The sequence below is a fragment of the Melanotaenia boesemani genome, chromosome 5 (genome assembly GCF_017639745.1).
Source record: "Melanotaenia boesemani isolate fMelBoe1 chromosome 5, fMelBoe1.pri, whole genome shotgun sequence".
NCBI classification, from domain to species: domain Eukaryota; kingdom Metazoa; phylum Chordata; class Actinopteri; order Atheriniformes; family Melanotaeniidae; genus Melanotaenia; species Melanotaenia boesemani.
The window spans coordinates 13,644,988-13,659,927 of record NC_055686.1 but is presented as its reverse complement, the minus strand read 5'-3'; the positions used below and the strand labels follow the sequence as shown (position 1 = coordinate 13,659,927).

At 39.7% G+C, this 14,940-nt stretch overlaps 1 protein-coding gene across 1 annotated transcript in view; it reads right to left on the bottom strand.

The window, feature by feature from the left end:
- nlgn2a (neuroligin 2a) overlaps positions 1–14,940 on the bottom strand; it is a 213,751-nt gene that overhangs the window by 71,326 nt on the left and 127,485 nt on the right. The window contains exon 4 of the mRNA XM_041984710.1: positions 2,923–3,072. Within this exon, the coding sequence (XP_041840644.1) occupies positions 2,923–3,072 (150 nt within the window). The remainder of the gene's footprint in view (positions 1–2,922; positions 3,073–14,940) is intronic.

Sequence of the window (14,940 nt, the reverse complement as noted above, 5' to 3'; positions counted from 1 at the left end):
AGTCTCCCCCTCAATTTACTTTCTCCTTGACTCAAGGAATGCGTTGAGAGTGTCACTGAGGGGAGGTTCTGCTGGAGTGTTTCAGATAGAAAGATGTAAAGGATACCTGGAAGGAATGTAGAAATCCAAAAGGTAAATAAATAAGTGAAGTGAATTAGTTAAGAAATTACACACTAAATAAATCTTTCAAATTCAGTACACAACTTGGAGCAGCTGCTGATAGTTCTGACTCATTTCATCACCCTTGAAAACTAAACTTTCCCTCTTAGTAATCCACTTATTTAGATGCCTTCTGTACAGGATTATTTTTCATCCATCCAAAGCTCAACATACCCGGCTCAAGCTGGCATAAAACAAGACTTTAAAGAAACACTTTCCACTCAGCATGACTGAGGTGTGCCTCTGTCTCATAAACCCATTTTGTGTCAATTAGCAACTGTCACAAATGAATTAAAGCATTAACGGATCTAATATTAAATCCCAACAAATTACTATAAGTGGCAGCTATTAGACTCAAAACAAAAATAGAACACATTTTTTATCCATACCTACAACAAAAAAGTTAGAAACAAGCAGTTTACTCAGCTAAAAAAAGTGTGTGTAGTTAGCGAAGTAGATCAGGAATCAGTTATATTGTCATGAAACTGATCCAGATAACCATGAACTAGGTTATACTTTGGGAGGAGTAGTACTGCCATGTTTCTCCATGATGAACTTTGCATAGATGCATTAAAAGAAAACACTTTAAACAAGTACATGCAAATGAAAACCTGCCACTACTGTACAGCCAGTGTAAGTGCTCTGAAAACAACACAGTAATCTTCTTTAAGAGAGCCACAAAACAAATCAAAGCCCTTTTTGAAACAGCTTCCAGGAGCCCACTCTCTCTTCAGCTAATGAAATATCTAATGCACTTAGTTTCTTTTAGTTAGCACCTGCCTCCTTAGAGGCATGTTCCTCCTCTTCAAGCTAAATTACTTGATCTCAATGGAGCGAGACAAGAGTGCAGTGAGTAACAAAGAGGAGAAGTCGAGGGTATTTTCAGAAAAGGATGACAAACTTGTACTGAAGAGCATGTTTGACTGAAGCAGACCTGAGCAGGATGGTTATGGTGTGCAACATTTGGCCTGTAAAGCCAACCTTAAACACCTCCCAAATCCCTCACTTTTACTGCACTGCGTCTAGTGCATCATAAGCAAGTCTCTACTCCCAAAACACTCTCGAGAGGGATTTCCTTTTCCATTTTTTTCTCTTTACAATTCTTGCTCTTTGTGGAATGACTTACACAGCAACAAAACAGACATTTAGAGATTGGATATGCAAAGCAAGTCATGCAGTTAAAATGAGTTGTGAGGTGCATTTTTGTGTCAGTAAAAGTGGCAGACCAGTGTCTGATTTGCATGCTTGCTCCACTCTTAAATTCCCTTTCATAAAGCGCTTTCTGCGGGTGTTACTGGCAAATAGACTCAGCAGGCCAATAAATAAAGGAATAGCGGTCACATGAAAGAAAGATGTTGGTGCAAGACAAGTTTAAGGTAGTGAATGTTTGCCCTTCCGGCAAACATGAATGTTGAAATACAAAAGAAATAGAGATCATGCTCAAGCCACTGATCAGCATTTCTTAATGCCTGGTAGATGCAAGTGCAATTTTGTAACCTCTTTCTTCTTAAAAATAAATGTTCATATAGAAGATTAGTAGAAAAAATTACAATGGAGTAATTAAAGAAAAAAACAACAGTTCCCATTAAAGGGTAGTGCACCCAAAAATGGGTAAAAATGGCTCATGATGCCCTCTACAGGGTAAAACTGGGTTATGTTTTTCGTTGCATAGAGAGGTTATTTACGTCATGAGAAAATTTTAAAAACCTCACAGCCCCCCCCTTTCAGATGCTGATAGATGGGTCCTTGTCTTGCAGGCATTGAAAAACCACGCATATGAAGGGATGTGAACTTATCTGGTGTAGATTTGCTAGTTTTAGACTTCTATTCTTTTACAAAGTTTCTGATTAAATATTCCTAAATGGGATGGATTTGTGCTTTTGAGGGGTGTAAAAGTAACACCGGACTTTATTCTTTATCTGCTGATCCTCATCTGGTGACAGACAGCAGCTCAAATCATTGCAGCGGCAACATCCAGCAGCACTTCCTGCAGCTGCCACAACCTGCCGCGAGTCTCCACAGCTTTCCAGAGCTGCTGGAGCTGCTGACAGGCCAGCGTAACAGCGCTCAGACTGATACGGTTCAGGACCACCTTGTTCGTGTGTAGCTGAGGAGATTCAGGAGGGGAAAAGTCTTCCACCTCAAAGACGCTCGGTGGCATAGGTGCTTTGTGAATCTCACTTTGCATCTTGCCAGTTAGCTGAGCTGCTGTAAGTCCATCATTTCTGCCTGTGTATCCTGACCCATCCACTCTCTGCTCCCTGAGCACCCCACATCTCCAACCCCAACCCTTGCAGTTTCAGGCATTTTTTTCAAATTCGGCAGTGGGTGGAATTACGCAAAAAGTAGGGGGTTACACTTCAAGCCTTACTGTCTGACTACTGGTGTGTATGTCTACAGTACAGAAAACACATGAATGCAGCATTTTTCCAGTAGCGGGAGAGTCTACACAAAACCTCTATAACACAATTACTTTATGTAAACAAGAAAAATCAGCTAAAGAAGTCAGACTTCTGGTGAGGTGAACCTTCATGATCGACACCTGCACTGGTTGTCATTACGCTGATGAACTTTATTAAAATCATCCATCACCAACCAAATCAATTCATATTAAAGCTGTAGAATCTACTGAGGAAAAGAGACTTGTTTGTATGACTGATGGGGCAAACTAGGTGCAAGTAAGGGAATAACTGTTTGTAAGTGAAAAAGTCTGAATGGTTGAGTTCAAATCTAAGTGGTAGAGCTGAATACAAGCTCACTTACCAAGCACACCCAGCCGGTAGTTCATGGTCACCACAATCACGTTGCCATAGGCGGCAAGCACGCTCGCATCAAACATGTTTCCAGTGCCTTCCATGTAGGAGCCTCCATGAATAAACAGCATCACGGGCTTCTTCCTGCGGTCACGGATATCTGCACACATGGAGGAGAAAATTAAGGAATAGAAAGCATTAAAGAAAAGAGTAATGAAGTGTGTTTACAAATCTCATATTTTCTTTCATCAAACATTGTGTTCAGGCATAATATATTGATTAAACTGCAAACTGCTCGGCTGAATAAAACTACAGAACTCCACAGATCCCTGTAGCTGGATGTCAGATTTAAAAAATGAGCCTAATGTCATGTAGATTTAAGACAACAGACTATGACAAGGAAAACTACACGAATCACCACAAGCATTTCCAGCTAATTAAAGAAATAATGCCTAGAAGAAATCAGTGGCTAATGATTAATATTTGAGCTAACATGTTTATTATGACAGTTTTTCTCACACACCAAGTCCCAGATTGACCAGTGCTCTGCAAATGCAAGCAAGTAATGAGAAACTGGATGAGCAACTCATCTCACCTGCACTAGATTATTTATTAAGAGCACAACATTTATTTAGACATGGACCAATAGTTGAAAATGAGAATGTACATACTATGTGCACAACAAAGCATTTGTTATTGGAACTGCTGTCAAGAACAGCTGCTGTTACCAGCTGCAAATACACGTATTAACACTGCGTCAAAATATTTGTGATGGCAACTGGAAAAAACAACTGGTCTCCACAAGCACCCTTTAGAAGGCAAAAAGAAGACATAGCATGAAAAAATGCACCTAAGATGGGTCAGTAAAGCTGATATTCATGCATTCTGTGTGCAATCACCACATAATAAAAGGCCACTGGCACCGAATACATCACATTTGCAACGAATTACCATAATTTCTGCATTTCATTTTGCACCTCAGAGGTTAGAACTCCCATAAATGCAAAGTGCAACTTGCTCTGAGCTGCATGGACAGCCATATCAAACTATTTCTAGGTCAGTTCCCTTGTGGGGAATCTTTAGAAAACATGATTTTCTTGGATGCTATCATTTTGTACTGGCTCAAACTCTTAGTGGGTTTTGCCTTGAGGTAGAAAAATGGTAAAAGATAACAAAAATGTCTCACATTAAAATGTCATGTTCTACCATCTGAAAAACAATGTAAGAGTTAAAGGGTTGCTTCCTGGTATGACTTACTTGTTCTATTTATAAGATAAGAACATTTTTGCAGTGATTTAATTTCACTTCAACATGAAAGTAGCTTTTTTCTTCATCTTTTCCTTCATTTCCAGACTTGTGAGTCTTGAAGATTTGCTTTTGGGCTGCATGTGTTTGAAAAGTGCTATGTAAATAGAGTTGAATGTTTTATAGATTCATTGTGTTAGTGTATTTTTGCTCAAATGTTTACTTTGAAAAGAAACATGGATTTTATAGGAGAGAGCTGAAGGCATTTAGTTAAGCAGACTTTTGCGAATAATACATGCAGATAATTTTGGGAATATTCATGAAAATTTTCAATAGAAACCCACTCCTGCAGTGCTGTATACACATGCAAGATGGTCCCTGATGGATCCTCGTTGGCCTTTGAACTGTTCTCCCAGCTGATTGTGGGCTGCGATGCTAGTGCCTGCCAGGAGCCCATGGTAGCATATGGCACACAGGGCTTAGCACTGTGGCACAGTGACAGCTCTTGTTGCCTTCTGTGTGTTTATACGTGAGTGTACGTGCAGGCCTGGGGATACGAGAGAGCAATAGAGCACATCAACCACATAAATAACCACTACAGCATCTGTTATGAAGGAGGGGGTGGATGAGAAATAGAGGATGTTTGGCTCTTTTTGAAAGCTGCTTTAAAAATCCTGCACATTACATACCTGCTAGCACACACATCAAGTACTTACTGAGCTATCACCTGTGAATACATGTATACACAGCCATGACAGCAAAATGTGTGCATCTGTCCAGCAGACACACTCACTTTAGGGTGAAATTTACAGGCAGCTGCAATGGAGAGTCGCTATGGCAACTGCTTCACTTTGACTAGCTTCCACCCCTTTCCTCTCCTGCTAACTCTCTCACGTGGACAAGGTCTCATTGACTGTTGCTGTGGCAACATATTGCACTGCCGCATCTCTAACCCTGTGATGCCCCTTGCCACATTTCTAGCTGCATGTCATTTCATTAGCAGCAAATGACCATACACACGCACACACATACACACATACACACACACACCTGCTGCACACAGATCTCTGCTTTCTATAACAGGAGATGAAAACTGACAGCCACTGGCATCGAGGGAGACAGAATGCAGATGCACTCATGTACCCGCCCACGTCCTCATGAGACACAAACACACACACCAAGCAGGCTGTCACGGTTGACCTGTAGACTTTGTGTCCATGGATCACTTACAGGGCGAGCCGCTGGCTGTGCCACAGTGACAGATAGGACTGAGGCCTTCAGGGGCTACACGCTTTCCCTCTCCCGCTCTCTCCATTCTTTCTCAGGCTCTCTCCTTCTGCTTCTGGCATGGTTGTGTTGCTACCTTAACCTAAGTTTAGCATGTAACACCGCAGATAGGTGGGCGATCAGGTTTGCAGTGTCAGGGTTTATATTTGATCCCTAGTTATGCTGAACTCATTTCAAAGCTGATTCATACATTTACACCTTTAAAACACACGCTTTATTATTAGGGCTTAAAAATAAATAAAAACAAATAAAATAAAATAAAATCTAATCTCACCAGCTCTGCTGGGAGAGTCTGAAACGTGTCCACAGGTAAACAAAACAGATGCTGCATGACAGCATAATGTGCTGGAACATGGAGGCAGTTTGAGAAACAGGGAAATAGGACAGTTACCACAATGCACATAAAAAGCCTTCACAAATCCCAGACTTCCTAAGCTTGATTATCGGCAGATGGTACATACTTCCACACAGGCATGAGCTAATGCTGTGGAAGAAGCAGGCTTACCCATTACATGGCCCACCCTGATTTCTGATCTTTTACTGTTTACAGATTATAATAAAGAAATAAACAAAGCAGAATTGAAGTACAAATCATCATAATATTCACAGCTGACTAACTGAGATCTCACTGTTGTTTCTTTTACTATAAATCTTAGTTTTTTTGTTATTTGTTATTCCATTTTGAACTGGTTGAAATCCTCCATCTATGTACGTATTGCCCCACAACATTTTCTTTACCCTTTTAGGTGCTTGTTTGTGGATTTTGGTTTCCGTCTTAGACTAGATATTCCACACAAATTATTAAAAGTGAACATTTAAATGTTCATGTCATTCTGCTGCTATGCAAAAGATTAGTTGTTTGTCACACCTTGTAGTCTGCTAGACTCGGTACAATGAGGGCCTCGGTTCAGTTGAGGTCTGCAGCATTCAGCCGGTTTGACTTTGCTTTCACTCTGCTCTTAGCCAAACAAACTGAATCTTTTTAATAAAGTATTACCCTCCTTGCCAGAGGCAGGAAGAATTACTGAAGGAGCAGACAAGGTAAACAACAAACAAAACAAGTCGCTCATGTATTGGTTAAAGCATGAAAACTACTGTTTCCACCACATAAATTGTGGTCCATGTCCTGCATTTGGTTTACTGGAACTGAGACTTAGGATTTCAGGTGCACCAGAGTTTGCATTTTTTTTATCAGAATTTGGCTTCACATTCACATTTCCCCAAACAAACCAGACTTTCCAAACAAACTATGGTTGCATTAAGTAAAGCTGGTGCAAATGCACCCAAAGTTGAATTAATGTCAATGTTGCATTAACTAATATGTCCACATTCAGTACAGCATTCGCATTTATGTACAAGCCTACTTAACTCTGTATTTGGCTAAAAATACAAACACTGAATAATTTGACATCAAATGCAATTGCATGATTACAGACTGATCAAAGCTTGATGTATTTTCAGTCCTGAAAGCGTTATGAAAAGTCTAAACTAATTAAAAAAAAGTAAACTGCTGCTATGTATTAAAAGCTACATTTACTTTATTTTTTCCCTCTGTGGATTTAATCATTGATCAGATTTTATTTTACCATTGAAACTAGAAACAAATACACATTTGAAATGTAGCGGACAGTTTACACCACCCTCTGCGTTCTACAGATGGAGAAACAGCTCAATTATCCAAAACTAAAACATATGTGATAGTGAGGGGGATTGTAGGTTTTAAAAAGCCGAGCAGAAATGATGTTCTTTATAAATAAAAGAGCAGAATGCCTGAAATACCTGCAACTTTCCTCGTATTTATGATTTTTTTTTTATGTGCAGGAAATTGAGCAGCTCACTCAAATAGTGCTGCTTGCCTTCTCTTGATGCCCATACAATAAAATATTAAATGATTCGGTATTAATAAATCATAGCACTATTATCAGGCCTTATAAAATTATTTAATCATTTCTTGAGAAGTAATTGAACATTAGATTTTCATGTTTCTGATTCATAACAGCTCAGAGCAATTTGACCCACGGTAAAAGAAGATAACAATAAAGTGACAGAAATAGCAATAAGGTTCTAACCTCATTAATGAATGCTAAATACATATTAAGTGGCAAGCTGCTAGTTATTTGTAGTTGTGAAAATGCAACAGTTCAGAAAAAAAATAATAAAAGTAGACAAAATAAAAAAAATTAAACACACACACACAAAAAAAAATCATCAAACAAAGCTAGAGGAAATACATGGCTATTCTTCATAAACACAAACAACAGCCATGAAGACAAAGCAAGATGGCAGAGAGCAGCTGAGGGCCGGTACCCTGAGGAGCTTAATATGGCTGCTGATCCTTTCAAGCAGAACAGAAACAATGAGACGATTAGGCCCGAACTTGTGTTGAGAGTTCCAGTTTAGTACACCGCCCATCATTGTCCTCTGAGAGACCACCCTCTGCTCTCCTGCTGGGACGTGGCCCTTCGTTTCCAATGCCTTATCAACTGACTGATTAGTCTTGGGGATGAAGCGTGGCCCGGTCTCTTGTGTATGTCACTGTCGGTTGCTGATTTTATAGGAATTGATGTTTGCTGTCACAAGATGTTTTCACTCCCAAAGACGAGGGAGAGAAGAGTTAAGTTAAGTGGAATAGCTGAACATCAGGGTGGAACTGAATGGAAGAAAGAGCTGAAACACCCAAGAATGTAAAGTGCATGTTAATATTTTGGCCACTTATTGTTTAAACAACATTTGTAGGCAGGTCAAAGATTAACCACACTGTGCATCAGTGGTCTCTTCCCCGACTTACATTAGGACAGGGACACATGAAGCAGAATAAACTGCATTTTTCATAGGAACAGAGAACACAAGAGGCTGTTCAGATACTGTATCATCTTCCCATATATTAACACAAGCCAGGCTTTTCTTTCAGAGAGCCATAATTACAAAGATATTGGATCATATTTAGGTGAAAGTAAAACCAAAATGGGGAATAGAGAATTGTCCAAAAGGTTTTCCACCAATCGGCTTTCTCATTCCGTTAATATAAGCTCCACTTGGTGAATTGTCCTACCAGTTCAGTACTCATTAGTATGTATACACCACTGAATGTGTGTGCATGCACATGAGGTAGAGATACATACTGACCTTTTACACTAGGGTTCAGAACTGTAATAACAGGGAAAACTGCTCGCAGCAAATGAAGAACCGTCATCTATGTGCAAATACACAGAAGCCCTTTGTACCAGTGCTCCAATTAACAAAAAGGTTACAGGGTAGGGAAATATTACAACAGTATAATGGAGGGAATATATTTGGGCACATTTTTTGTAATTTTGATCCTGTAATTTTAGTCATGGTGGGCTGGAATTATTACAAAAGGTTTACATTCAATGTGCAGGTCAAGCTGTTAAAGCAATTTGTAGATTTACCATTTATGTGTGCACGCATAGCTTATCTCAGTAAGAAAAGATTTATGTTTGAAATATCTCTATAACCGAGACCCCAAATTAAGCCCCAGGAATCCATGGAAATATTATCTTCTGCATATTCAGTGGAAATGCCTCACAAACCTTTTTTTTCCAATTGTGATGCACCAAAACTACAGATCATAGTCAAATTCGCTGCAATTCTTCACTTTAATAAAATATTTACAGGGATAATGTTATGCTGCAAATATATTTTCACAGACAAAGCTCGAGCATGTTGTCATGAACCTGAAATGAACTGCATTCAGATCACACGCAAAATGTGCTGTCACTTAACTGAAACAAGTGTGTCCGTGTGTGTGAGTCAATAGGAGGTCAGTGGCAGGCTGATGTGACAGAGTAGGAGACAGGCATACTGTGATGAATGAGGTGTGATGAGATGCACAGCAGCACAGCTGACCACCAAGAAAGGCTAAGGCTTAATCATTAGAGCACAATGGATCAAGCCAAAGGCCATACTGATTGCATCTGGGGTGTGTGTATCTGTGTGTCCATGTTGTTGTTCATGTAGAGATTAGAGAGACTCTACATTGGAGTGAAATGCTTTCGAAAAAAGAGAAGGGGAAAAAAAGTAAGCTGGGGTTGTTTCAAAAAGTTTTAAACTACCTTTTTTTGCATCTGCACTGATAGAAAGCAGAACAGGTGAAGGGATTCTGTGTCAACATTGTAACATGTAAGGTAGGCAACTAGCCAATGGTGTGTTCATTATTTTGGGCCAGACACCAGTTTGATGGTAAATGAGTCAGAAAGAAACTTTAATTATATATAAAACCCATGTGATTAATTTACAACCCCTTGTAACTGCTAGCAAGAGGTTTGTCTAACACTGGATGAACTTTTGTGCACATGCATGTGACATCGCTCCTTGATCAAAGTGCTTTGATAATTTGATTCAAATGCAAGTTTTACCAAGTCCAGTCTCACTAAAAATGGCTCAGCATAAAAATCTGTCCAGTTGTCCAAAATGTGTTGGTATCATAATCCACGGTTAACTGTAAGATGTTAAATTATCTCCAGCTGTTCTGTACGGCAGCATTCTGATGACAGAAATAGTGATGTATAAATATAAATGAATGGATGCCTTTATTGTCACTGCAACTGCAATGAAACGATAATTACAGCAGATAGTTATTGCAACTCTTCTCAGTACTTTAAGGGTAATAAAAATATAATAAGCACAGCAAAATAAAACACAAAGCATATAAAAAGATTAAAAGAAAAAAAGTTAATGGACCCAGAAACTTAATTGTATGAGGATATCATTTAAATTAGTAAATCAAATGCATTTAGTAAGAGTTTTTTTTTCCATTATGTCTGCTTTCATTGTTGGTTGTTTGGGCTTTTCATCCTGTTACGTTTTACCACTTTATTAAATTCTCCTCTCTGTTAAATTGTTGTTACAACTTTGGCCAGTAGTCCTCTTTTTAACTACTTTATAACCGTTTAGTCTTGTGTTCTGTCATACCTCTTTGTTGCATCCCACCTCCTCCCAATCCACATCTTCCTGATCTCAGAATTGCCTAATCTTCAGAGTTATCCATCTGGAATTATTGCTGATCCACTAGTAGTACTTAAACTTTGGATGGTCCTATTCTATACCCTTCCTTCACTCATGCATTTGCTCCACTGAGATGATGCATTAGTCTAATCAAACAAAACCTCTTTAAATTCAACTCCCATGCATCTTTTTCATTGATCACTCCTTACTGGAATGAGTTTATTGTACAATCTTTAAGTTCTTTGACAATAAATCTGTTTTACAGCTTTGAAGTGCACATCTTAACAGTCCCTTTGTGCCTCCAAGAGGGCAGCAGAGTAAAAAGGTGATTGCCTGGATGAGATAAGTCATGTTGTATGTTCTTAAATATCTGTCATAATCATGTCAACTTTTGTAACTGTGTCATGCAATGCAACTTAAAGAGAAACCACTGAACTGTGGCACATTTTCTCAGTGAGGCCCCACTAATGATGAATATTTTACAATCCATCTTGCATCCTACCTACCTGTACTCTGAGCTCTTTCCAGTCAGTAAAAGTCAGGCCAATGTTGACTTATGTTTTACCTCATGCTCTGTCCCTTTCACTCTTTCTTTTTGTCTTGTCTTCCAATAATGTTCTCTTGTATTTTTGATTAATCAGCTATAGAGCGTGTTCAAAATGGCTAGTATGTCGATATCCAGTTGCTAGCGTGTGACATAGTGTGTGCAGCGAAACTTATCGTAAAGTGATGCAGCGTCCAAAAGTAAAAGTTGTAAAGTGTATTTTCTCAGCCTTGGGATGTTGCTGGGCAACAAAGGCTCCAGTAATGTGCATAAAAGATGTCACTATGCCATCAAAAAGAGTCATAAGCACATATATTTAAGATCAGAAAGTTACACAGTGTTACTGTAACCATTTGCCCTGCCTTATCCTCCAATGTCCACCCATCCATTTTCTACTGTTTATCCGGGGTCGGGTGACAAGGGCAGTTACCTAAGCAGGGAAGCCCAAACTTCCCTCTTCCCTGCCACATTCGCCAGCTCGTCTGGGGGGATCCTGAGGCTTTCCCAGACCCTGAAGAGAGTGTAGAGTTGGTCCACTGCTCCATGACTAGGACAAAAATCACACTGCTCCTCCTCTGACGTTTGACTATATGATGGACTGTTCTCCTTCAGATCGCTGAATAGACCTTACCAGGGAAACTGAGGAATGTGATCTCCCTGTAATTGGAGCACACCCTCTGATGCCCCTTTTTGAAGAGGGGATCAACACCCCAGTCTGCCACTCTAGGGGAACTGTCACCAATGTCCATGCGATGCTGCAGAGGATGTGGATTGAAGCTCTGCTGGAGATGTGAGCTAAAACTCTTACTGACAGGGCCTCCTCCAGACATTCCCAGCTGACCTTCACAACATGTTTGGTTCTGCCAAGCCTGAATGGCATACTCCCCCATTATCTGAGCCAACTTACCACCAGGTGGTGATCAGTTGACAGCTCCCCATGGGCAAAGGTCCGGCCACCAGGCGCTCGCCTCCATGCCCCGGTGACCCACTTCCGGGCAAGGGAAATCTGGATCTATTGATTTGACTCATCATAGGGGTATTTTGAGCACCAATGTACTTATATTTATTTGTGGCTAAAGACTAGGAAGATGTGTAAATTGGATATCATTGTGTATGAAATGGTATTGAGACATAAGACATAAAGCATGCTGATAAATGGAAACTTAATAGTAATTGTACAGTTTTTCAGGCTTTTATGGTGAAAGTGCAACATTTTGCGTGTTCTGTCATGAGATTAAGATGTAATATTAGCTACTGCTTTAATCACAACATTCAAGCAATGATGAAACAAAGACATGAGAACCTTTGGGCTCCTTTAAACTTCTGTCCATGTGAGGAGGCTGCTTGACAGAACAGAGTGATCAAAGAGCATTTTTGAGTGAAGATGATCATACTGACAAAGGCAATGTGAAGAATGTGTCCAACTTCATGCATTTAGAAACCTTAAGTGGAATAAATGCACTGGTGCACTATTTTATATTCTCTGCATACATAATTCAATAGCTACATCCAATTATACAAACCACTCTGCCCAGTGGCCATGTAAGTATAGTGAAGACATACTATATGGCTAAGTGATAAGTTAAACTTTTTGTTTCATATAACTTGCACATGACTTAAATTTGATTTGGTTACTGCACGTGTCAGAGAATTGTCAAGGAAAAGGTAAAAGCTCCACCACTTCCCCAAATGTTCTGTATACAGACTGAGAAAAATTCAAATACACAGAGTGCTGCTGCTTTTCTCTCTCTGCTTGAGCTTATTAAACTGGGGCTGTGGGGACCAGCATGAAGTTTGAATACGAGCTGTTCTGCTGTTTGTTCTCCGTCTACACCAAATTCACTCATTCCTGCAACAGCAAGCAAATACCCACCCCACAGCTCAATATGCTTCCAAATTACAGACCAACAAACCCTACAGTCCAAAAAAATAAGCAAACAGATCATGCTCCAAGATATTGGATGTGTCTCTAGTACTTATACATCACTATATGACAGTTATCAGAGATATAAAATGTTGGGAGTGTTGCAATCTCCAGCAGTAAAAAAAAAAAAAAAAAAAAAAGAGAAAGAAGCTGCAATTACTTCATATTTAGAGCTGAACACTTCCTGCAACTGCATTCCCCTCCTCAAATCAAAGAGCTATGTCTCTTCTTTCCCTCAGCAGATTAAGTGTGGGCGAGGAACAAAGGAGCAGAGCGAGAACGAGAGAAAAGATGAGTAGGGCTGCTGGGAATAAAAGTAGCCGCCCTGGCCTTTCTTACAACAACATGGTCTTATTAGACTCAATAACATCTCCAAAAACACAAGCACTCCTCTCTAACTTTCTCTCCCTGTCTATCTGTCGCTCTTTCTCCTTCCTGTCTCCACTCTCAGCCTCTTACCTCTCACTCTTACCTCCAGAGAGCTACCTGTTGCTCAGTCTATCTCATTCTTTCTCTTTGCTCTCATTCTCCAGCAGCTATGCGGCAGCCTTGTCTCTTCACCACACTTCTGTTCTCGCATCTCCATTTTCTATGTGATGCTCCTTTTCTTTTCATCTTTCACTCCTCCTCCTCTTATCTTCATCTACAGCTGGCAAGCCTCTTGCTAGAAAAGTGTATCTGTAACCTCTCTCATACCTTGGCCAGAGGCCCAACACATTCAAGCTTCCTGCCTTTGTACTCAGTGGTCTTCTCTTTATTTGTCTTTACCTGTTTTTCATCTCTCCATCACCAGCTTTTGCAGCACTTGTTCGGTAAAATGATAAATAAAACAAAACAAAATTGTCTGGTTTAGGCAGACATTTTTTTTTGTTTTGTTTTGCTCACTATTAGGGAGTGGATCAATTCCACAAATTGAGTGGATGGGGAAGCAGCTAAACCCCCTTCTGTCCTGCAAAATGCCAAAGCGGGGCTATTGTCCTTGTTTTCCCAGTGCTGCTCTCCTCCACTCCCCTTTAAATAGTCTTCTTTTCCATTTTCCACATCCCTTTCTTTCAGCCTTAAGCCTTTTGAACTTGACTTGACCCCTCTCCTCCTCTTTCTCATTTTCCCTTTTCTGCATCTCCACATTCTTTATGCTTGACAAGCAACAGATCATCCAGTTTATATGTAACCACAAAAAATAGAGTATACAATGAAAATACTCCACATCAAATCAGCATCACTTTATGACTAAAAGAAACAAAAAAAGCTGGATTTCTCTTGAGACATAAGCTAGCTCCGAATTTCTAATAAATCCTGGACAATCCCCAACTCCTTCATTCAGATTAGTTCTCATAAACTTAATCTAAGTTTAAAATCAGGAAAACTGGAAGGCAAAGTCTCCATAACTGTTTTAAGTAGCTGTCGTTGAAAACTTATGAATACAATCATCAGATAATGGCTCATTATAGGTATGAAGCCATCACTGATGCTCCTTTCAATAAAAATCTTGCAGACACCCACCAACATTTGATTTTTTCTTAAAGATGTGGCAGTACCATCTATTTCAAATCCCAGGTAGAAGTCATGGACGTTAGTCAGTTACTTAAAGATGAAGGAATTATAAGACTCATGTCTATATTTAAGAGAGGCTTTTGGTGATCATACACATTTTTGTCATAAATACCTCATAACATTATTATTAGTTTGATTACTATTACCAGTAATAAACAAGATGATGCTAGGTGACCACATCAATGATGTTTTTGCATGATATGGTTACAGTTTGACTTCAATGCATTATTTTTCATTAAAGACACTGTGGGCAGAATCTGATATTTCTTAGTGCAGCATGTATGAAGCTGGGGAAACACAATAGATGGAAAGCACATCTTGATGTATTTATTACAGTGACTGAGCAGATACTTTAGGCAGATATATACTCGCACGGTGTCTACATGTGGTTGGCTGACGCTGGTGAATTTGTTCTCGCACTCGAGCGTAGGGGGTATGCGACGTTTTGATGTTGTGTTGCAGTTTCTCCTCCTAATCTGAAGGTGGCAGCAGGGGTGGTAAACTTACCA